At 37.9% G+C, this 24902-nt stretch overlaps 1 protein-coding gene across 1 annotated transcript; it reads right to left on the bottom strand.

The window, feature by feature from the left end:
• Positions 1–1164: 1164 nt before the first annotated feature.
• On the bottom strand, positions 1165–20135 carry LOC129269099 (eukaryotic translation initiation factor 3 subunit B-like). The gene is made up of 15 exons (XM_064105324.1): positions 19940–20135; positions 18599–18718; positions 18019–18076; positions 16513–16641; positions 15205–15362; positions 14143–14274; positions 12102–12215; positions 10464–10674; positions 8372–8567; positions 7489–7567; positions 6532–6676; positions 5963–6088; positions 4346–4423; positions 3539–3647; positions 1165–2768 (listed from the first exon to the last, which is right to left on the bottom strand). Exons 3-15 carry the CDS (start codon positions 18070–18072, stop codon positions 2659–2661), a joined length of 1641 nt encoding a protein of 546 aa, XP_063961394.1. The 5' UTR covers positions 18073–18076; positions 18599–18718; positions 19940–20135; the 3' UTR covers positions 1165–2658.
• Between the last annotated feature and the right edge of the window lie 4767 nt (positions 20136–24902).

The following is a 24902-nucleotide window of genomic DNA, read 5'->3' on the forward strand; positions in this document are numbered from 1 at the left end:
TTTTTTTGGTTGTGCCTGGTACCCACTCTATTGAAGTGCCTCCTCCCCCCCCCCCCCCCCCCCCGATGGGCCCCAGGGAGGGGCTTCACAAAATAAAAGCAACACGTATTCATCAAATAGCAAAGTAACAATAATGTTGGCAAGAAAAAAGAGAAGAGTGGAAAAGAGAGAGGGGTGTTTAACCCTAAATAGACTGGGCTATTTCGATGCCTAAGAAGACTGGGGGGGGGGGGGGGCTGATTCAGCCCCCCCCCTATGATCTCGGCCGTCGACCGCGCCGAAAATTGGCACGTGCATTACCCATGGCATAATCTCCAAGACTGTAGGATCAAATTGTCCGAAAAATCTCATAATTCATTAATTATGCTAATTTATGCGTAAAATCCAAAATTTGCTCTAATTAATTAAATAAGGCCTCTAAACTGCTAATTTTTTATTCACAGACTCTTTGAATGATTCTGATCAAATGTACTTTTAGAAAAATTCAATATCACAATTCTTTTCTTATGTATTTTATTGTTTTTCAAATTTCTTATGTATTTCTTTGTTTTGTGACTTTTTGTTTTTTATTGTTTTTTCAATGGAAATCGTCCGCTACTTTATTTTGACCATAAACAAGATGAAATTGATCGAGTTTGATTAGTAAAATTGAAAATAATGATACATTTATGAATTTCGGCTAAAAACACAATTTGCATTGGATTTGTACACAAATTCACGTTTTTGAGCAATTTCGGTTCGACATGCACTTACAAAATGTTGCGTAATTTCAGAACCACGTACCCGGGCGTCGCAAATTTGGTCTCAAAAGTTGCGCAAGACTTGAAAGAAAAAAGTCATGGAACGGCGCGGTGCCAGCTTTTCGCGTTACAGATTTATCGCTAAAAATGTCGAGGGGGGGGCTGAATCAGCCCCCCCCCCCAGTCTTTTTAGGGTTAAAAATATAGAAATGAGGAATAGAAAATGTTGAGGTGGTCCTGAAGACCACAAAGAAAGAAAGGCAGGCAAGACGATCAATGAGGAACGAATAATAGGTGAGGGGGGGGTAGAATGCGATATTAAAGGGTGTGTATGACACAAACAAAAGTGATATTGGAAAGTTTGTGTGATAAGGAAAAAGAAAGAAAGAGGAAACGTCAAATTACAAAATAAAGACACCTGAAGTTCTCTTTTTTTTTAATCTAAAGATTTTATTATCCTATCCTAAATGGGTCTGGGTACATGCCATAGTGTGTGGCACAGTGCCACGTGGATGTTGACCAAACCATACTCAAAGAGCATGCGATCATAGAACACCTCATGGAAGATTCATGGGCTAATTTGGAAAAGATAAAAATTACAGTAAGAGTTAGGATAACCTGGTATAGAAGCAATTCATATCGCTTCCATTGTATTTTGCATAACTGATCATTGCAATTGAAGTCGTAAGTAGTTTCTGTCTTAGACTGTACAGGGACTGAGCCGGTAGATTGACACAAAACGCTGGTACAGTTCACCCGCTGCTCCATGCAGCATTCGATGGCATTTCTTGATCCTAAACAAGCCATTGGTTTGACATCCTGTGATGACTCGGCTTTGCAGCTTGCACCACATTCACCATCTATGGCATGACGGCGAGAGCCGACAATACCGGTGGTAGAATCAAGTCCGACAGTTCCTGCCCCACGGGAGCTCCCACATGAAGACCAGAGCACCACACATCTGTTCACTTTACATGATCTTTGCATATTTTTTGTACCGTTAAAAGTGGCCGAATCTGAACATGATTTTGACTTGCACAGGTAGTAGATAATACAAGACTCGTCCGCTAAATTATTCCTCACTGAGCAGGCACTTATACAGTGAAGGCATGATGTTGGCGATCGACCATAAGGGGGGTTCTGTACACCTACTGTTGAATGAACAATGTTCTTGTGAAAAGGGGTAGATAGATCGACACTAGTACATGCTGGCCCTACAATCTCTAACACATTGCATGGGTAATCAAACATGTTATCAAACAAACACATCTTGCTCCACGTACTCGGTCTAAACAAAAACAAAAAGAAGATAACAGAAGATTGGAATGAATCGATAGGTAGGTTAATAAATATAGTGTACCTAATTTCTTCAAAAGACTTCCTGATTTTCAGCAAGCCTTACGATGACTGCTAGGCAGATAAATATCTCTCTCAAAAGAAAAGACTAGCCGTGTGTAACGAATACAAAAAGTATCCTTTGTAAATACTACAAATTGAATTCAAAAGTAATTATAACAGCTCAATTATTATAAAAATTATGAGGTATTACTTAAATATATATGTATTACAGTATTAGCAATTTATAAGAAAGATTAAGGTTAACTTCAAGATCTTACTTTGAAAAGAGAAATATAACTTGTGCAATACGAAAAAAAATCCTTGAAGGCTTACAATATTTTGATTAAATGCAACAAACAAATTTCACACAGAAATTCAATGACAATTCTAATATACCAACTACCAATTCAGATAATGTAATAAGAGATATCGACCCGAACGATATCAGGTTCTATAAGATTCAGTGTCGTCTCCCGACACACTTCGTATTCGATCTCGCACACAAACTGACAGGAAGGCAGCAATCCCACGGGATGACAGACTCCCCTAGGATTCAAAACGCGGTTGGGTATCGTCTCGACTACTCGTGATCGAATTCGTCGACTTCAGCACTCTCTTCTCCAATAAAGAATTCGACTACCTCCTCCTCGTCATTCTCCTCGTCGTGTTCAATCTCGTCGGTGTCCAAACCTGATAAAAACAGACAATTTTTAATGAGTACAATCTAAAAATGTGATGCTGTATCGATAGGTTTTCTTAAATCTATCTATTTAAAAAATTTTTTTAAACACTTGCTATCAGTCGTGAGTTTGTTTTTCAGCGAGTCCATTAAAAAAGTCGGACATACAGTTGTGCTCAAATTTAGTGAACCCCATCACAAAATCCATTCCTCCATGCTGAGCGTTGAATGTAGACAATACTACAATATTTGGTGAGCTCAGAGAAACAAACTTTATTGAAGGTAATATTCAATCACCTGACTTCACAATTAACCATCTAAAACATGGCAGAACTTGAACACTTTAAATATGTTCATTTTCTGGGCACCACTGTATAGTCAACAAGCTTGCATATTCCCACCATCATCGTTATCATCATCATCTTCATTTATCATTGTTTTGTTTTCTCTTGATAATATATTATAGCAATTGTTGGCTTGTTAGATTTTTTTCTTCTCTTTTTTACATTATACTTAATTGATACTTAAATAATTCGTAATGATCAATTCTGCTCATAATATGATTATATGGTAAATATATGTTTCGGTTTGTCATATTTTTCAAGCATTTTTGTGTGTGCTTACAATGGCAATCCATCTTCTGCTACTAATTTTATGCTAAATGATATATGCCTGATTTATTGTCAATATTTGTTATATCTATGTTATATTATATAGTTATGTAGAAGAAAAATAAAATCAAATTAGATATCCAATACGTATCCTGAAAGTGGCTACTAACCTCCTCTCAGTTGCATCCTCGTCTCCTTCTCAGTTTTGTATCTCTTCTTCAACCTCTCCAAGACTTCCAGGAAATCATTCATCTGTTGCTGGCGACGTTCGATCAGCTCCTGAATCACAAGATATTAATTCATTTAGTATAATACAAAGAGATCAAGAATATATTATACAACTCCCAAGTATGTTCTGTAATCTGATTGGTCCAAATCGGATCACATGATATTCAGTGAATTGCACTATTGCATCCAAAATGCACTATCCTGCACTCTGACGTCAAGAGTGCAGGATAGTGGGAGTTCTGGAATTGTCTAGAATTATCTAAAATTTAGATCAAATATAGCATTCGCGGCAACTCAGTACCATGGGTGAGGGTTGTATAAAACAAACAATGCATGCATTCTTGTGCATAGAGGACCTAAATAATGAACTCTGTGCTCGACTCGCCAAATGGATATACCGCACTCGTTCCTGCGGACCTCGGTGCGTACATCCATTGGCTCTTCTCAATACAATACAACTGGGGCGGGGGGAAGGAGATTCACAACAGCAGCCTTAATAGCCCCATTGCCATCAACTTCTCATATCTGGCATGATTCATTACCCATAATGCAACACTGTGAGAAGTGTAGTCTTGTAATATAGACCCACTTGAATGAATTCACTACTCCATACATTCATATCAAATTATTATACCACCAAGTAGCAAAACATTACATTGCTTTCATGCAGCATTGAGATCTAAACTATTAATGAAATAAGTGTTCATCAGGAGACAATGCTAGCTGATTGAATGTATTGATTCACATACCTTTGACGCCTTGGACTTCCTCTTGGCGTCTTGGAGCTCAAACATCTTGTTATACGTCTTCATGTTCTTCTTGATCTCCTGAAAAGTTAACATCATACTGCAATATTAACGACCATACATTTCACTTCAGCTACCACACAAATCATTTATGCATCAACAGTTGCTTAAAAATGACAATCTTCTTGAGCAGGCAACATGACCCTTCAAAAAGAATACATTTTGAAATAGGAAGGTCCTGGAGCAGAAAACTTAAGGTATATAGATTACAGAATATCCTAATGTGCTAATGTATCTGGTCTGTCGGCACAAGACTACATGGCTGTCAGACAGCATGGGTAGTCTTGCTTCAAGGACCGGATTAGTCTTACTCTCAGCCATTGTTTGGACTCCAAGCAACCACTGAACAGGTTGCATGATGTGGCAGAAACATGGCTGCATTCTTTCTTCAAATTATAAATCAAATAATTACACTGGGGTGTGAGAGATCACAAATAAAAAGAGCTGAAGAATGTTGACAAAACTGAAATTAGCTGAAAATCAAACAAAAAAACGAGCTGAAATCGGCTTAAAAAGCTCTCATCCCTGATTACAAGTCGATGATAAAGTTAATTATTCAAAATAAATTACAAAGCATGTCCCAACCTTCGCTTTAAAGTTCAAAATAGCTTGTGCAAAACAGAGCTTTTGTGCCACTAAATATTTTGATAAATCAACAAGCTTGTTGCATCATTTTTCCCCAAAAAGAAAACTGACAGAAGTAAATGCTATTATACCTTAACCCTAAATAGACTGGGCTATTTCGATGCCTAAGAAGACTGGGGGGGGGGGGGCTGATTCAGCCCCCCCCTATGATCTAGGCCGTCGACCGCGACGAAAATTGGCACGTGCATTACCCATGGCATAATCTCCAAGACTGTAGGATCAAATTTTCCGAAAAATCTCATAATTCATTAATAATGCTAATTTATGCGTAAAATCGAAGATTTGCTCTAGTTAACTAAATAAGGCCTCTAAACTGCTAATTTTTTATTCACAAACTCTTTGAAGGATTCTGATCAAATGTACTTTTAAAAAAATTCAATATCACAATTGTTTTCTTAAGTATTTTATTGTTTTTAAAATTTCTTATGTATTTCTTTGTTTTTTTACTTTTTGTTTTTTATTGTTTTTTCAATGGAAATCGTCCGCTACTTTATTTTGACCATAAACAAGATGAAATCAATTGAGTTTGATTAGTAAAATTGAAAATAATGATACATTTATGAATTTTGGCTAAAAACACAATTTGCATTGGATTTGTACACAAATCCACGTTTTTGAGCAATTTCGGGTCGACATGCACTTACAAAATGTTGCGTAATTCCGGAACCACGTACCCGGGCGTCGCAAATTTAGTCTCAAAAGTTGCGCAAGACTTGGAAGAAAAAAGTCATGGAACGGCGCGGCGCCAGCTTTTCGCATTACAGATTTATCGCGAAAAATGTCGAGGGGGGGCTGAATCAGCCCCCCCCCCCCAGTCTTTTTAGGGTTAATCCACTCTATATTCTGGAAAATCAACAAACCCCCCCCCCCCCCTGCCCCGGGGAATGCAGTGAAATGAATAAAATGTTACTATACCTTAATCTTCTCTTCATTAAGCGGAGTAGGTGGGCGAGGGCGCCAGAGCGCTTGACAGAATCTCTCTCGGTCACACTTCTGCAGAAGCTTACCCTGGAAACTCCAGACCCAGTATGCATTGTCAACCTGGATGTACAATGAAACAAAACAAACTTAGGCGCAAATTTCTCTCTCCATTACTTGCTTCAATATCCTAAAGTTTGAAAAATATATCAGTAGTCTCCAATGTAGGGAAAGTGATTTTCTGGAAGATGGAAAATGTGTTTTTGCTCTTTACTTCTCATGTAAAAATTCATTTGAAATTACCTTTGCAAAATGGATTTCATATTTTTGCTGTGTAGAGTTTCTATGACAAAACTGAATTTCCATTCAATGAGTCTCATACAGCGCATCGCAAAAAATCTGCAGTTTCATACAATCGGCCCCAAGGATGTAACGAGGTTGAGATGGCACTGTTCAAAGTGGTAATAGAAGCTTCAGTTCTGCTCTTATAATCAGCACAATACTTGTCAATATAACCAGCTTCAGAGAAAAAAATAAAAATCACATGACCTTTGGCCTATACTGACCTTGTGACTCCACCAGCTGACCCCAGTGATGACATAGCGACCAGTAGAATCCCATTCGACGTCCGTTGCCATGAAGTGTTCTGTAGCATTCATCATGGTGATCGTATCGTTGCCAGTGTCGATGAACTCAAACACACCATTCATACTGTCAAGTGGGGGGAAAAGGGAAGCAATATTATTAATTTGCAGAAAAGGTCTTAACTCTCGTGCTCTACACGTAAAATACCAGTGAATTTGTATGATATATTTACAATGATTTTTGCGGTCCGGGGGAATAAGGCTGAAAGTGTAATTGAAATAAGAACCAATCTTTTCCCTGCAACACATTGATACCGTCTCAATCTTATGTCTTATGCCATTCTGCATGATTGCATTTTACTCAGTATGTAAAATTTACAAAAGTCATTGTAGTAGTAATGTTTATACAACAAATGTCCACACTAAGGAAAATAAAATGAAAATAGATTGAATTTAATCAAATTGAATTCTGCAAATTATCCATTACAGCTACACAACTTGGTAGAGAAACACTGCCTGAAACCCATTCCTTGCCAATAATAATTTGCTTCATTATTCTGTGGCTCAATACCAATATTTTGATCTCGTTTGTAAAACTGGAAAGAAACGAATTTTATCATTTAATCATCTTTGGTCAATGATATTTGAAACATGATAAAAATCTACATGAAGCAGGATGAATGTTTGAAGCTTTTTTGGCATAAATGCCCTACAAGATTTTTTATTGTACACAGGTGTATCTGGTCTGTCGGCACAAGACTACATGGCTGTCAGACAGCATGGGTAGTCTTGCTTCAAGGACCGGATAGGATTTACTCTCAGCCATTTGTATGGACTCCAAGCAACCACTGAACAGGTCACATAGAGTGTGTCAGAAACATGGCTCAGCGGAAACAGCGAGGAAGGAAAAAGGTAAGTGCATGAGTGAAATTGACTTACCTCCTAAGCCCAGCGAGCACAACAAACTGACCAGCCGGGGACCAGAAGATACTATTGGCTGTTCTCCTTTCCAGAGTCTCTGTACAAATAAAAATCGAAAAACTATATTACATTTTGGCTGATCAGTATGATAAATCATTGTCACAGATGTTTAATCAACAGATATGCAGTGAATTATTTTTTAAACAATTTTAACTAGTACAGACAATACTATAGCCTTGTGTCAATACCTTGACATTTCTGGTACAGGCAAAAAGAAAAATCAACATTTTTTTCGGGGGCTACTTTTCACAACTAATTGCCTCAATCTGCAACACTGGATAAGCTTTAACATCGCAATGAATTGGGATTTTCCAGCCCCCCGTATTTTAGTTTCCCCGGCTCTTTTCAGCATTTTGGGGGCCAAATTGCCCCAGGCCCCTTGTATTTTTTTCCCGTTCTGGTGTATCTGGTCTGTCGGCACAAGACTACATGGCTGTCAGACAGCATGGGTAGTCTTGCTTCAAGGACCGGATAGGATTTACTCTCAGCCATTTGTATGGACTCCAAGCAACCACAGAACAGGTCGCATAGAGTGTGTCAGAAACATGGCTAAATCATGAAAAGTATTAGAGGTGAAATATGACTGAAACTTCAGTACGCACACAAACAATAAATAAACCCCAGAACTGAAATAAACTAACAATGTTTTTCACACTTATTTTCCTTGATACATGTATGACTAGGACGATATGGTAGCAGTTGTTACTTTCACGATATCAACACACTTACAAAAGCAAATTTTGAAGGCCGACTAGCAAATTCATAACTGAACAACCTGTAAATGTGAGCAAATGAGAGCAAAATCAAAGTTATACAAGACAAGCTTGCAGGTCAAACTCACTGATAAGCTCTACTTTTCCCTTTGGCTTGATGTTGTAGAAGCTAACCGAGATTCGAGGGGATTCCCCATGTAAGATGGCAAACTTGTTCCCTGTTGGCTCCCATGCAAACGCCACAATGACTTCCTTCACTTCTATCGAATCCACCGGAATCTGCTTCTCTTGCATTCGGAAGATCTCGAAGTTGGTGAATTGGTTCTGAAAGAAGAGCACACACACAAAAAAAAAGGAATTAGACAAATCTCCAAGAAAACATTTTATATTTCTGAATTCGGAAGAACTCAAAGTTGATTGGTTCTGAAAAGAAGTATGGATTTCATTCCAGACCACACTTTCGGGTCCACTGGAACACAAAGGTTAGCAGTTGATCATAAGTTTGATTTTCACTACTGATTCTGTACATTGTAGTCAATGCAATCAATTGTAAAGATATTCTTCAAGGATGACTGCTTAGCTTTGTGTTATAGCCTCAGATATTATTATTGTTTGAAATATTTAATATGAAAAGGGAAAATTATAAAATAGTAATGGAGGAGAAACCAACATCATTGGCAAACACACAATTTTTTTCTCTCAGTTTCAGAATAATTTTCTATGGCATTGCAGGGGTATGAATAGCAAGCACCCTGTCTACGACAATTTTCTTCCATAAAAATAAAGATGTTAGATAATCGAATAAAAGATATGCTAAAAATAAAGTTGTCAGATGAATTTCACACAATTTTTCCAAAATTCAGTAAGATCTTCCATCTCAGTATGAGGCGTAACAGTAAACTCCATACCTATGGCCGAATGTTTCCATGACAATGACAGTTAAATTGATTTCACACGATCAATGACACACTGAAGCACAGGTTTCCAAATTCTGAATATATCAAGTCTGTATCTGGTCTGTCGGCACAAGACTACATGGCTGTCAGACAGCATGGGTAGTCTTGCTTCAAGGACCGGATTGGTCTTACTCTCAGCCATTGTTTGGACTCCAAGTGACCACTGAACAGGTCACATGATGTGGCAGAAACATGGCTGAATCATTAGAAGATAACACATCTCTAGGACACAAATTACAATGAATGAATTCTGCTGCATAGCAAGAGCTCATATCCCATGAGGTAACATCTTAAACACACATAAAATAGCAAAAGCTGAATTTCTAATTCCATAAGTCAAATATTCGCCAAAGTGAAAGCAACTTTTTGTAACCAGATTATGCAAAACAGATGAAATATCCCTCTTCTAAGTAAAAATTCTGCGAAGTCAAAAGATTTCTGGGATCCCAGGCGATTCAACTTACGCATAGTTACCTTGTCATGTGTCCGTTGGCATGTAACCACAACTTAAGTCACACTCAACTCTTTGTGAAACACTACCTCCAAGCTTTGTCAACTCACTCACCTTCTTGCTCTTTGAGAGCCTATGAACCTTGCAGCACATGTAATGACCTTGTTTGTCAGGCCACAGACCTTGTTTGTTAGGTCAAAGACCTTGTTTGTTGCTCTCAGGGTTTGTCTACTCACTCACCTTCTTGCTCTGTGAGAGCCTATCGTCCTTGCAGCACATACCTTGTTTGTCAGGTCAAAGACCTTGTTTGTTAGGTCAATGACATTGTTTGTTAGGTCCAAGACGTTTGTTACTTTAAGGTTCAACTCTACTCACCTTCTTGCTCTTGGAGAGCCTATTGTCCTTGCAGCACATGTAATGACCTTGTTTGTTAGGTCCAAGACGTTTGTTACTTTAAGGTTCAACTCTACTCACCTTCTTGCTCTTGGAGAGCCTATTGTCCTTGCAGCACATGTAATGACCTTGTTTGTTAGGTCCAAGACGTTTGCTACTTTAAGGTTCAACTCTACTCACCTTCTTCCTCTTGGAGAGCCTATTGTCCTTGCAGAACATGTAATGACCTTGTTTGTTAGGTCCAAGACGTTTGCTACTTTAAGGTTCAACTCTACTCACCTTCTTGCTCTTGGAGAGCCTATCGTCCATGCAGCACATACAATGACCTTGTATGTCACGTCAAAGACCTTGTTTGTCAGGTCAATGACATTGTTTGTTAGGTCCAAGACGTTTGTTACTTTAAGGTTCAACTCTACTCACCTTCTTGCTCTTGGAGAGCCTATCGACCTTGCAGCACATGTAATGGCCCTGTTTCTGCCAATGTAGCTTACAATCAGCCACGTTGAAGAGATTCTTGACTCTAACTTCTTTCCTAGAAGGGATGGCAATCAATGTCACTCGGGCCGGGTTCTCTTTCTCTTCCGGAGTCCAGTAACTCAGGATGTTACTCGCAGGTGACCAGCAGAACTCCCTGGATAAAGAAGGGATACACATAAAATAACACTGATGTAGATCACAATGTTTGCAAGGCACATATAATTTTGTCTCTCTGCCTATCTCTATTTCTATCTATTTGCAGTGTATCTATTAATGTGTCCATTCAAGATTTTGCCCTACCTACCTACCTACCTATCTGTAGTAATTTCAGTTGTTAAAACATTTCAATGATTCTATCTGCAAACAATACTCATATTAGAATTCACCTAGATAAAATGTTTCTGGTCTGTCGGCACAAGACTACATGGCTGTCAGACAGCTAGGGTAGTCTTGCTTCAAGGACCGGATAGGATTTACTCTCAGCCATTTGTTTGGACTCCAAGTGACCACTATACAGGTCACATGATGTGGCAGAAACATGGCTGAATCATTAGACAATAACACATCTCTAGGACTAGGAAACAAATTACACTGAATGGGTATATCAGGGTTCCCAGCTTTTCAAGAAAACTAAATTCCCTGATTTTTCCCTGATGAAGTTTAAAAATTCCTTGATTATTATTTAAACCAATTCCCAAGTTCGCATGTTTTCTAAGTTGTTGCCATGAATTACATGTATTTTCAGTATAAAAACAATAATGTAAAACTTAAGTTAGTACTATTGCACAGGCATGTAATGGCCTCCCTTCTCCCCATACAGTCATCCTTTCCTCACCTTATACAGAAAGAGGTTGTTATGCAACAAAATATAAGAGTAGGACTGACTACCGTGCTTTCAACTTTTGGGCTGATCAAAATTCCCTGAATTTTCCCTCATTTGAGGCATTTTTCCCAGATTTGCGGTATTCTTTTAATCAAATCCCCTTATTTTTTCCTCACTGGAAAAAGTAAAATAATTTTCCATGATTTTCCCGATGGGCTGGGAGCCCTGGTATATACTCTACTGCATAGCAAGAACTCATTTTTCTCTATCCTCACTTTGCCTCATGATATTCTCAAACACACAGACTCTGTACATATCGGCTTTGAAGAAATCTGTTTTCTAACAGTTCAATATTCTCCAGTTGAAAGTTTGTTTTAGATTATGGTATTTGACAAAAATGCTACCTTATTATGCAGTATAACAAACTCAACTTTATTTTACCCGAAATGCAATATCTACTGCATTGCAAGAACTCATTTTTCTCTATCCTCACTTTGCCTCATGATATTCTCCAATATCACACAGACTCTGTACAGATCAGCTTTGAAGAAATCTGTTCTCTAACAGTTCAATATTCTCAAGTTGAAATTTTGTTTTAGATTATCGTATTTGACAAAAATGCTAGCTTACTATGCAGTATAACAAACTCAACTTTATTTTACCCAAAATGCAATATCATATATTCCATGACAAAAATACCCTACCAACCATCATATAAAATACAACTGAGAATTTAATAGAAAATGTAATAATCTCACCTAATGCCCACTATTTTGAGACTCTTTTTCTCCAGTAGTCCAAATGAAGGAGTCTCATATATACTAAGTGTGTCTTCTGACATCCTAGCAAAGAACTTTCCATCATGACTCCACCTATACAGTAGGCAGAGGGAAAACATGCAATTTGATTACAGTGCGGCTAGATCTGATATAAGAATGCAAGTTAGCAACACGGAAAAAACAGCATTGTCATTTTTAGAACATGTATCATGGGGAGCATTTCATCAACATTTTCATCCGACGTGTTGTCAGGTCTGACAACTTTCCTTGAGCATGATTGGCTGAGAGGTACTGTTACCATGGTAACTGTCGGATAAAACAGTACTTGTCGGATAAAATGTCTGAAGTGTCCTTTCATGAAACGGTCCCCTACTAACCCTTTGGCCTGAATTCACAAAGGTGGTTATGAAAACCCACGGTTGAGTCCATGGTTTATGCAGATTTCCTGTATAAATTACGCTTATTTAACCACGTATATTAAAAAATGTCCACTGCTGATGCGCGCTTTTGTCACGGTGCGCCAAATTTACACCTGTTGCCGTAGTTATCCACGCTATTTTATTCATGAGTCCACTGTTTTGAATCAATGAGTCCACTCTTCAAACAGTGGACTCATGGATAAAATAGCGTATCTAACTATGGTAACAGGCGTCAATTTGGCGCACTGTGAAAAAAACGCGCATTAGCATTGGACATTTTTTATACACGCGCCCTATACGTGTAATTCATACAGGAAATCTGCATAAACCATGGATTCAACCGTGGGTTTTCAAAACCACCTTTGTGAATTTGGGCCTTTGGGGTCCAACCCCAATATTTCTCCATTCTTACTCCACCACATGACCTGCTCAAGTCGTGATGATTGGATGGCAATCCAACTTTCCTTATGAACTAGAAGACAGAGACAAATCATTTCAAGGTCTTTAGCGGAATTGCCGATATATCATTTATCAATAGAAAGTATGTGAACACTCCAATAATTTTCTTAATGTATCTGGTCTGTCGGCACAAGACTACATGGCTGTCAGACAGCACGGGTAGTCTTGCTTCAAGGACCGGATAGGATTTACTCTCAGCCATTTGTTTGGACTCCAAGCAACCACTGAACAGGTTGCATAGAGTGTGTCAGAAACATGGCTGAAATCTGTACATTACAAACTCCACATAAGGCATTAGCAGTGAACATGTGCTGCAAACTACACAGGTAGGGCTTTGTTTAGTGATATGAAAGACCACACAAATGTTGCAAAGGCAAGCAACTTTTCTGTTGTTGCAAGGCAAGGCAAGGCAACAAATAACTACAGACACATCAAATCCTTAGGCCCAAATTCACAAAGGTGGTTTTCAAAACCATCGGTTTAACCCATGTTTTACGCAGATTTCCTGTATATATCATGCTTATTTACCGCGTATATTAAAAAATGTCCAATACTGATGCACACTTTTGTCACAGTGCGTCAAATTGATGCCTGTTGCTGTGGTTATCCACGCCATTTCATTCAGGACCACAGGTGACAAAAGCCTGCATCAGCATTGCACATTTTTTAATATACGCGGTAAATAATTGTAATTTATACAGGAAATCTGCATAAACCATGGGTTAAACTGATGGTTTTAAAAACCTCCTTTGTAAATTTGGGCCTTAAAGTTTAACGCAATTCAAAACATATATTTGCAAAATGATCGATTCATATTTGTGTGGACTATCGTAACTACTGACATGATTTAACACATCTCATGATGTTATGGTGAAATCATTATGATATAATATGATGCCAGCCATGACACCACAATAAAATCTTTTATATCATCTTGAGATTTCCATGCAGCTTTGGAGTTTAAATCCTCATTACAACTTGAAGAAAATGATGCATGTTTATTAGCACAAGAGTTGGGATTTTTCTAACTCTACATGAAAAATATAAAGACGTTGCTATTCTTTTCCGAACCATAACTAAGCAAGGCTGAGGTGGGGGGGGGGGGAGGGTGGAGGATACTTTACAATAGGAAAGCCTCTTACTTGAATACTGGCCAATTGGAAGCATTATCACATGAGAAACCTCTCTTCTTGGCTCCCGTCTTGATGTCCCAGATGATGATTGCTTGAAACTCGTCTCTCGGATCATGAAGAGGGCTGAATGTCACAATATACCTGAGAAGGTGAATAAGAGGGAGAGAGAGAAATAGAATTAACTAAGAAATTATATCTCAAAACAATATATGCAATATTTATATAATACATAATACAAATGTTTCTAAATGCTTCACATCATTACCCCAGCTTTGGTATAGCTGCCAATAAGGCAATACAGCTTTGCAGGGTATATAATCCAAGGATGATTGTGGCAAATGTAGGTTAACGCCTTGCAGAGGACATCAAGAGCGGAGGCAGGAATTAAACCCAGAACCTAATTATCTATAGTCTGGATCTATGTGGGAGGTTTCCCCTCCCCTTCTTTCTACACATGCAAACGAATAACACTATATTTAATACAAGTTGAATAGCGATCTATCTAATCAATCATACTACCTCTTCAAAATTCTAATAACTACTGATGCACTTATGTATCTGGTCTGTCGGCACAAGACTACATGGCTGTCAGACAGCATGGGTAGTCTTGCTTCAAGGACCGGATTAGTTTTACTCTCAGCCATTTGTTTGGACTCCAAGCAACCACTGAACAGGTCACATGATGTGGCAGAAACATGGCTGTATTTCGTTTATCTAAACTCAAATTAAATAGCAGTATTGCACAGGGATGAGAGAGCATCAAATATCAATCCAACATTAAGACTGTCCCACTGTGGGGCCACTTTCACAAGACTTCCAATTATGGCAGCTTTGCCATTATGGTAACTACCATGGTAACAATGCTCAACAGCAATTCACAACCAAAGTTTCCAGGGTGGTTACCATTAGGGCAAAGTTATCCTAATCACAACGAAAGGACAGACCAGGGCCTCTAAGTATAAAAGTGTTTGACCCACTGACCCTGGTAAAATAAGACGTAATAAATAAAATAAATAAATAGACCAATGAGTAAAACAAAGTACAACCAATTACTCCCGCCCTATTACATACCTTTCGCATGGTGATACATCAATGAGCTGGACACCGGGATGGGCAAACCTTCTGATCTGCTGGAAGTTTTCCCCACCCCACAATGCAATACCTTTCTGATGGAAGGTCACGAGGTACGTCCCTAACGGAGACCAGCGAATGTACGTCTCCGTCCACCGCTGGAAAGAAATATTTCGCAATAGAGATGGTTTAAATTCACTTTATAGTCTACTTCAGTCTAATATCTCCACCTATTCGATATACAATCACTTTGGTCTACTTGACATTTGGTAGATTATTCTTGGTCAAATATCTACTCATGTCTAATTCTCATTTATTCTAATGACATTCAAATGTTCAGATATTCAAATTTCCACTTCGTATACCAAATATTTTGCACTTTGACGAATGACAATTTAATCAATTTACATCATTAACAGTTCATCTAACCATTAGTCTAATTGGTCTTAGACGAAGTGGACATTTGACAAATGGTGAAAGCCTAACAGGAAATAAGAAATTAATTTACAATTAGAGACAGAACTCAGGAAATGAAAATGTCACCCCCCAAAAAAAAAAAAATAATAATAATAATATGGAAATAAAAAATAAAAATTAGTAATAAGTTCTCATTTAGAATCTACTTCTTTCCCCACTAGAAGTGATGGCAAATAGTCTATTATTTAAATTTTACAAAACAGAGAAATGCCTGAAAATGCATACAACTATTCTGTGAGGAAAATGTATCTGGTCTGTCGGCACAAGACTACATGGCTGTCAGACAGCTAGGGTAACCTTGCTTCAAGGACCGGATAGGATTTACTCTCAGCCATTGTTTGGACTCCAAGTGACCACTGAACAGGTCACATGATGTGGCAGAAACATGGCTATATGAAATGGCAAGTGTATTTGAATAAGTGGGCAGGTCATTCCATGAAATAAGTACATCAGAAAAGTTATGCGAAACCTTCCTGCAAATATCTGTCTATATGCTTTTTTTTTTTCAAATTTGGTTTGGTGAATCTTTTGAATCATAACTCAAGTGGCTCATCAATTGTAATAGTGTGTCGACAATGGGGCTTGGTATATAAAAAAAATGCTCATGTACAGAATAAACACAGTATTATGTAGACTTCAAATTAGTGAAGTTAGTCAATAACATGTTATGTTACAGTTGATCATTCATGATGCAACCTGAATAACATTTCAAACTTCACAATGCATTAATTGACTTGTGATCAATTTCTGACCTTAATTTGATTTGCAACTGATTGCAATTTTCAGGAATGCCCTATAAGGTAAAACAAAAATATTCAAACATTGTCTAACCTTCCTCTCTTCTACAACCGACGCCTCTGTCTTGCTGTTGAGCAGGATAGCAGTGGTCTCACCACCATCAGATATGACACTGTATTGATCGTTGCATTCCTTATCTAGCAACCAGCTCCTCATGTTACCCTGTCAATACAAACAATCAATGCATCTATATGAGGGTGTTTTTTCTTAAATGACCAGTGGCATCCAAGAATGTGCATAAGACAAGAGCATCGTCAAATACTAAATTAAACTGCCAAGCAAAATGTAATGAGCGGTACAAGTTATACAGGGATGCCAGTCACAGCATGTAGACATTGCAGCATCCCATGTGTTGTACAATACAAAGCCTGAAAATGGGAGGTTGCCAGTGCCTAAAATAAGAAAAAGCCTGCACCAATGCTGGCCTGCAGACTGACATATTTCTTTCAGAATGAAATTCAAATTGTGATGAACAGATAAGCATTTCAGCATAATACTATAGTGCTCATTGAAACATTTTTAGAACAAAAGTTGTTGTAAACGTACATTCAGTATACTAACCGCCCTTTCACACGGCACCAAAATCGTAATTTAAATGATGATTCCAGTGAAAAATAATACTAATGACAAATTTTTAGCACTTGTGAAACTGAACTAGAACCATGAACGCTAATCACGATCACGAATTCAAATTCTACTCCGGAGGTGAATTCCATTAAGTTTCACTCAAATTACGGTACAAATTTTTCGTCTGAAAGGGTTGACCTCCCGACGTCTTTTGAGGGGCCGAGCTTACGTGACCTTTCAAGCACTTCCGTAGATAATACAATTGTCATGCACTCATCGTTTCGTTTTTGCAATGCAGTGCTTTGATTGGGTTTGATTGACAAGTCACCAAGGACACAGTACCGCCTTCGCTCAGGAATTCGAATTCAGATCAGTTTTCAAGCAAACGTGTGAATGGTACAATGATTCTAAAGACAAATTGCAATCATCATTACAATGATTATTCAAGATTCTCGTGTGAAAAGGCCCTAAGACTGCAAGAAAATTATTGAACATACAGGGTGCTACATAAGCACTTGCCCGATTGCCCGGGGCAAGTAAAAGTTAAAGTCGGGCAAATGTTTTGAAGTAAAGACCAAAACTACTTGCCCGAATTGGGCAAGCAAAAATTCTCACAGTAGAATGACCAAAATTAGGGTCATGGTGGAAAAGATAAAATCACTTTGGAAAAAGAAATGTAAGAACAAGGTACATCAGTTCATGTCAAAAGAGAGAAAAAAGGGTCAATGGTTTAACCGCAATATTTTCTTTTGAAGAGGCAAACTTTTTTTCAAGGATTTTTTCGGGCAAGTGAAATAGATTTCGGGCAAGTATATTCCAACTATTCAAAAAGTTATGTAGCACCCCGACATAGCTGTCAAAGACGGATAGCTGGACCAGGTGACGTGCACACATAATGGATAAGTTACCCACAAGGCACAAGGGTAAAGATGGGTCAGTACGTTTATTGCTAAAAGCCTGAGCTAGACTTACATGATCTTTGTATGGCTGCTTCTCGGGTGAGGTCCATTCATCCGGTAGATTCATAAACCTATCAATAGAAGGAACAATCAAATCAAATCATTAATCAAGCCTTTCTTAAATATGAACATGTATTTACAACAATTATGTACGAGGCAATTTTTCATGACATAATTCTTCACATTAATTTAAATCCGGGTTCCACACATCACAGCTGCCGCCGCCAAACTGAGCAAATTTCTGTGATCTGTGTGTCCAACGTTCTCATGGTCACATCTAGCAGTGCACCCTCCCTACATCTTATCTTAGTCTCTAGAACCTTGCCCCTAAAAAGCATGAACCACTTTTCCTTACACAAATAGCTAGAGCAAACATAGAAATCCCCCCCCCCCCCCAAAAGAAAAAAAAAAAACTTTCAAAGCTGCTCATCAATAACAAGTTGAAAACTACTATAATAAACTACTAAAATTGTGTCATCTAATAAATGAAAGCATGAAACAACACCCTTGTCCTTATCAAAATCAGGATTATGGCACAAGAAGATGACCCTATCAAATCACAATATAAAATGGCTACAAGAAGAGCAACTTACTTGTCAAAATCTGTGATCAAGTTAACAGCAAACGTATGCTGTTTATCAAGCTTGTACCCACTCAATTGCTTGGCAGCTTCGATGGCGTTTTCAGGTGATTTGTATTCGACGAAAACATACCTGTGGTGCAAAAATTAAAAAGGAATAAGAATTCTTAATTACGTAAAAAGGATCTCCGTTGATGCTTTGCAAAAGAACAGTAAAAACAAATCTTGGTAATAAACTTCGGGATTCTTGATCTCTCAAGATTCCTTGTACCAATACTAGAATATTTCAATTCTACAGAATTAGAAAGAAACCTAGAAAGAACTAGAAAGAAAAGGAGGAAGAACTCTCTCCTATCCTCCAACATCAGACTATTCTAGGAGCTGTATTTATCTCCATTCTTCTTTTTGTCAAAATATCAGCAAAAATTGAAATATTATTCATGTAACAGAAGGCAAAAGAATCAGTGGCGCTGCTTCTCTCATGAGCACATCACTGTGCTGTACATGTGTACATGTTTTGTGAAATCTTTCAAGATCCGATTTTTGATTAAATTAGTTTGATTCTTCTCTAACTATTCAAAATCAAGTTTTTTGTTGGGGGGGGGGGGGGGGAATGCCCTTTACAGTGAATGGGTGTCAGCTCTCATGGGGAATAGATTATTTGTTGATCCCAGATTATGTAAAAAGCAGTGGAAATACCTGTAATAGAGGGTAAGCTGTCGATTCGTCTATTGCCAATTCATCCACTCATCACATGGTCTACCTTTATTTAGTCTCATGCCATTCCATCCATCAACATTTCGTCTAACAACCATTTGGTCCATTAACCATTTGGTCCAATAATTACTTCGTCTAATCACCAGTTCGTCTATGACCATTACGTCTAATAACCAGTTACATGTAGTCTTATACCCATTTTCTTTTCATTCATTTCGCCCATTCAACACTTATCCAATTAGACCAAATGGTTTATGGACTAAATGGCTATTGGACCAACTGGTTATTTACCAAAAAGGTGAGTGGACGAAATGGCAATTGGACCATGTACTATAGTGGACGAATTGATGATAGATCAAATGATAGTAGATGAGTTGGTAATTAGAGGAATTGGCATTAGACCAATTGGAAATAAACATAACAGAGACATCTTTTGGGGAAAGCAAACTCTGTATACCAGCAAGAAGCCTCGGGCAACAGTGTCAGGCCAGGAAATCTGAGAAAATGACTACCATATAAGGCATTTTCCAGTGGCATTACATAACAAGTCATAAATCTCAATCTTCCATGGTTAACCAAGAGTGGTGTCAAATCCCCCTTGAAAGCCGACACCCCCACTAACTTCAAAGATTATTACCCTTTTGTCTTGCCATCCTCAGCATCAGGATAGTGCTCTGTGCTGATCTCTCCATACTTGCTACAAACTTTCCTGATGACGTTCTTCAGCTTTGGTAACCGATCTGCTCCAACCTGTGGTACATTGTCGATGACAATTACAGAATCGATGCCAAGAGCTTCCTTTGGTTTGGTTCGAAGTATATCACCGAGAAGTTCTGCAATGAGAGGTTTATACAAGGTTTATAATATTAAGAATGATCTGCAAGTTCGATTAAAAATAAGTTTATATAACTTACATTGAATGCACCATTTATTCTTCAGTAACTCAAATAGCTCTGCTATTTGAGCGTAACTAAGATCTTAGACCCAGCGAGTGTACAAGGTCATAAATGTGAAGACTCACAGGAAGATCAAACTTTTTGACAGCATTCCGTGAAGAAAGTCATATACATTACTGATTCATTTTGTCAAAAAAAATGTGGAACAACTTTTTTTATGTTACAACTCAACTTTATCATCTGCCGTGCCAGCCACATCCTCTGTGAGAAATGTTTTTCCTGATCTTGTTAAGGCTTTTTTTAGTGCTCAGTTAATATTGTTACATCATCAGTTATTTGCAATGTGCGATCTAGTCTTTTGCTGAGATTAAGAGGGTGAATTTCTAGAAGACTAGATTAGGTTTTGTACTGTTGTACCAAATATTTAACATACAAAAATAAAAGGTCATCAATAAAAAAAAAATGAAGGGCATTTGGTCACCACAGTCAGGGTCAGAGACATAGTCCAGACACCTGGGGCAGTTTTCTGAAAACCGTGTTAGCACAAAAACGGTGTCAGCTAACACGATTGGTATTCTAAAAATAGTGTTAGTATGAAAAACATGTGGCCCAAGTGGTAACACCGAGTAGGTCATGAAATACGCAGTGCGCAACGTGCAACCCCCATACGCGGTGTTAGGGAGGAACATAACATGAAATTTGGTATTCTGAAAATGGTGTTAGCTAAAATTTTGTTCAAAGATAAGTAGATAACACAAAAATTCAACACTGCGATAAGGAGGTTAAGTTAGGGAACACGATGGCTGCACTTTTCTAGCAGACGCAAACGTCAAAAAGAACATATCCGGGCATAAAGCTATCATCTGGCAGAATTTACTGTAATTTTCTTTCATTTAGGGATGCCAGTTGGAATTGATCAGAGGGCCTGAAAATCACCTAGAATACAATAATTTGTACACAAAAATGCTATAACTACGGCCTGAAAATAAATTGCCAGAGCCTGAATTTCAGGCTTTTGCCTGAAGACTGGCATCCCTGTTTCATTATTCCAGCTTTATTTTCCATCTCCCTTTTCTCTACTAACAATGATTAAAGTTTAACAAAAATTTCTTTGGAATTTCCTGTGAAAATACACTTCAAATGCATCTTTAATTTGGATTAATTCAAATCATTATCATATATGCTCATGAGTTATTTATTTGGTTACTTTTTGCCATAATATAAAAAAGACAAAAGGAGAGAAAGAAAATTAAAAACATCTAAAAAGGAGAGAAAGAAAATTAAAAACATCTTTAAAAAAGCATGAACGGAAATTAAAAAGAATGGAATTAGCGATTAGGGAACTCTTCTATAATATTCACAATTTTTTAAAACCCTTTTTCAATGGTTACATGTATATATAGTTCCATTGATACAATTTTTTAAACTCTCAATGCTTCTAGGTAATCCTTAATTCATCTATCCCGCCAGTCAATCTATATGCTTCGGATGTGGGAGGATGGGGAGGGGGGGGGGAAGGGGCTGATCGCTACACGCATCAAATTTTAATTCTGTCTCCTGTTATAATTTCGTACCCATGCTGTCTGAAATAATCCATTCTTAATTGTCACAATCACCCCTCCCCATGTCTCTTTCTCGCTCTAACTTTTTATTTAGCTGTAGATCTAGGCTCTATGCGTTTCCAAAATGATGTAACAATGCAGGCTTCATGTCATCGTGCGCACACTCCCCTTTTCCCTGAAAAGATTTTTTCTTTAACAGCGCATTTGATTGGCTTAAAAAGATGCAGATTGGGAGGAGCTGAAGCTAGATTAACACGAAATGAGATAACACGGTTTTCAGAATCCGGATTTGGGGGGTATTAGGGGCGTGTTAAATCAGAGATAACACGGTCAATATTTATACCAAAGTTAACACGTTAACACAGTTTTCAGAATACCGCCCCAGCAGTAACACAACTCCACCAGCGCATCCAGAAACTGAACTTGACGTCTTGACTCGAGACGAAAATAAATGGATGAACACAAAAATGAAGCCAGGCTTTTTTCATGTTTTTTTTTGGGGGGGTTCTTCTTATCTTATCAAAATATCAGCAACGTACTAGTACAGGTTAACACATGAACTGTAACATTAAAGCTTTCAACCGCTATTCCATACTAGTAGGGTGTCTGGACGTTTTTCAGAAATCACCTATTTTGTGAATTAAATCACTGTCACGTAGCAGAAAGTGAAGAGAATATCTGAAATAACATGTAAATCAAGTTTCATAACTCACAAGCATTTAAATCCAGAGATATTTGCTTCTAAAGTTTGGCACATTTTCAGATTAAAACGTAAGCGATATCACACCGATAGTGGCACATTTTGCTTGACCTAAAACACACACAGAGCTGCTGTACGCCGCATCGCATTGAAGGGGCCGGGGCGGAGTTGGAAGGGCGCGCAATACATTCATTACCGCTTTCGTTGTCAAGTTTGCCTTTCAAATACGCAACTTATCAACTGCTCATGAATAATGCGTTCGTAGACGGACACGTCTGGGTCACTGCTCTAGTTGAAAGGTCACATATACGTCACAATAGAGATTACGAGTACTTCGCCAAGCACAAGGTTGCATCTTATTTAGAGTGGAGATCAGTGGTTGCATCACAATGCATAAATCATCGGACTTGCATTCAAGTACATGTCGTATGTGCACACAATAATGGTGTGTGGATGTACCATGTGATTTACGTGCACCGTGCCGTACCGCGATATGCCATTGCTTTTGTGTACTACCAAGGAGCTTCTTGGTACTACCAGTACCAGGGATTCCCCGATGTGCGACGGCAACCCACGTGCAGCATGGAGTGATGAGTCATTAGTATGACGTACCAGAATGACATTGCAATACGTCATAATAATGTTCTTACCACCATAGGCGGCGGCGGGACAGGTTCCCCCCTAAATTTGAGGTGGGGGGGGGGGTGGTCCCCCTAAATTTTAGTTGATAATCTGTTTTATTTTATTTTTTTCTGCTTGTCAATTTTATTTCCTGCGTCCCCCCCCTAAAGTCAGCGTGGACCCCCCTAAAATGTTTCTGCCCCCCCCTAAAATTTTAGTTGATTGCCTTTTTTTTTTTGCTTGTCAATTTTGTTTAACCTGTTATCATCACAAAATTTCGGGTGGAACCCCCTAAATTTTTTGACTTCGCCGCCAATGCTTACCACACGCCAGATCAATTTCCTCATGTCAATTTAAGGTCTATACTTGACTTAATAAAATGTTTGAAAGGTGAACTCAGGGCTGAAAATGATTTCTGAATAAATAGGGTAAGATTCACCAAGCAAAGGCTGGAAATTTTTATGAAAATCTGATAAAAAGTAACTAAGTTATTGAATTTTAAAGATTATTGATGTTTTGTGAAGATAATTATATGCACGTCGTCATCAATATTCATTAGGCCGATTATGTCACATCCCTACTCTTTTTTCTTAAGATATCACATATAAGATGTGAGTATGGTATGTCTCCTTAACAAGCCTTGCAGCAAAGAGTATCAAATGTATTAAATCTGTTGTCAGTTTTTGTTTTCATTCTTGGAGGACAAATTGAACATAATTTTATAATATACGAAAAAATAAATTGGGATATTTCACGTGACACGATCACTTTGCTCATGATTGAATATTGATGAAGACAGTAAAGAGTTGTTTCACTGAAATCTTAAGCATGCTGTAACCTTGATATTAAGTGTCCAATTTTAATAATGTCGACTTTTGTTTCAAATAGTATTATTTTTCACATAGAGTTTCATTCCGATTTCATAACGATCATTGCTGATTTGATTTATACCCCCCCCCCTCACCCCACATACATACCCTAAGTCTTACGTTATTTATCATCATTGTCAACCACCATCGATCACGCACTATTGTCATATTTTTATTAGGGCAATTCCATAAAATATGTACGTTCGAACCTCTATATTTGGGATCTTCATGAAATTTTCGGTCTCTATGATTCTTGGTTCTTTTGACAGTCTGTAACGCTGTCAAATGACCATGACTTGGCCAGTTTATTAAGTGATGTAAGACTTTAGAAAAATGGGGGTCGAATGTACAGAAAGCTTGATCATTTTACGGAATTGCCCATTATCCAAACCATCATGCAATCAAAACCATGCACACCCACTCGTACATCATCACCCTGAGTTCATTTATCACAAAGGCCAATCATCATCGTGAATCCATTTCATCACTTAGGAAAAAAAAGAAATAGTCATTAAAACTTTTTCTCTGTTTGTATATGTCCATAAAACCATAAACATCAGAATCCACACTTCATTTCATGCAGGCAAATCATCACCATCAAAACACTTCATCATGGCGCATTATGTTTACCATCATTTTTAGATGCAATTAAACTTCAAGATGAAAATATAACTTTATTCTACTTTTCTTTATTTCAGATTTATTAGGAAACGATAGAGGGGTTTCGATCGTCGGACCTAAGAAATGAGAATCACCGAGAACTCAAAAATAAAACACATATATAGAGCTTGTATTTCTGTTTCCTTGTCAACTATTCAAGTCATCTTTATTCTAAAATCGAGTTGACATATATGATATATGCTGTTTCATTTCAAGATGCTTAACTCACACAAAATAACGGAATAATACCAAGTGAAATATTTTAAACCGTTCACAATTGTAAAATGTCCAC

This window comes from Lytechinus pictus, chromosome 10, assembly GCF_037042905.1.
Source record: "Lytechinus pictus isolate F3 Inbred chromosome 10, Lp3.0, whole genome shotgun sequence".
Taxonomy (NCBI): Eukaryota; Metazoa; Echinodermata; class Echinoidea; order Temnopleuroida; family Toxopneustidae; genus Lytechinus; species Lytechinus pictus.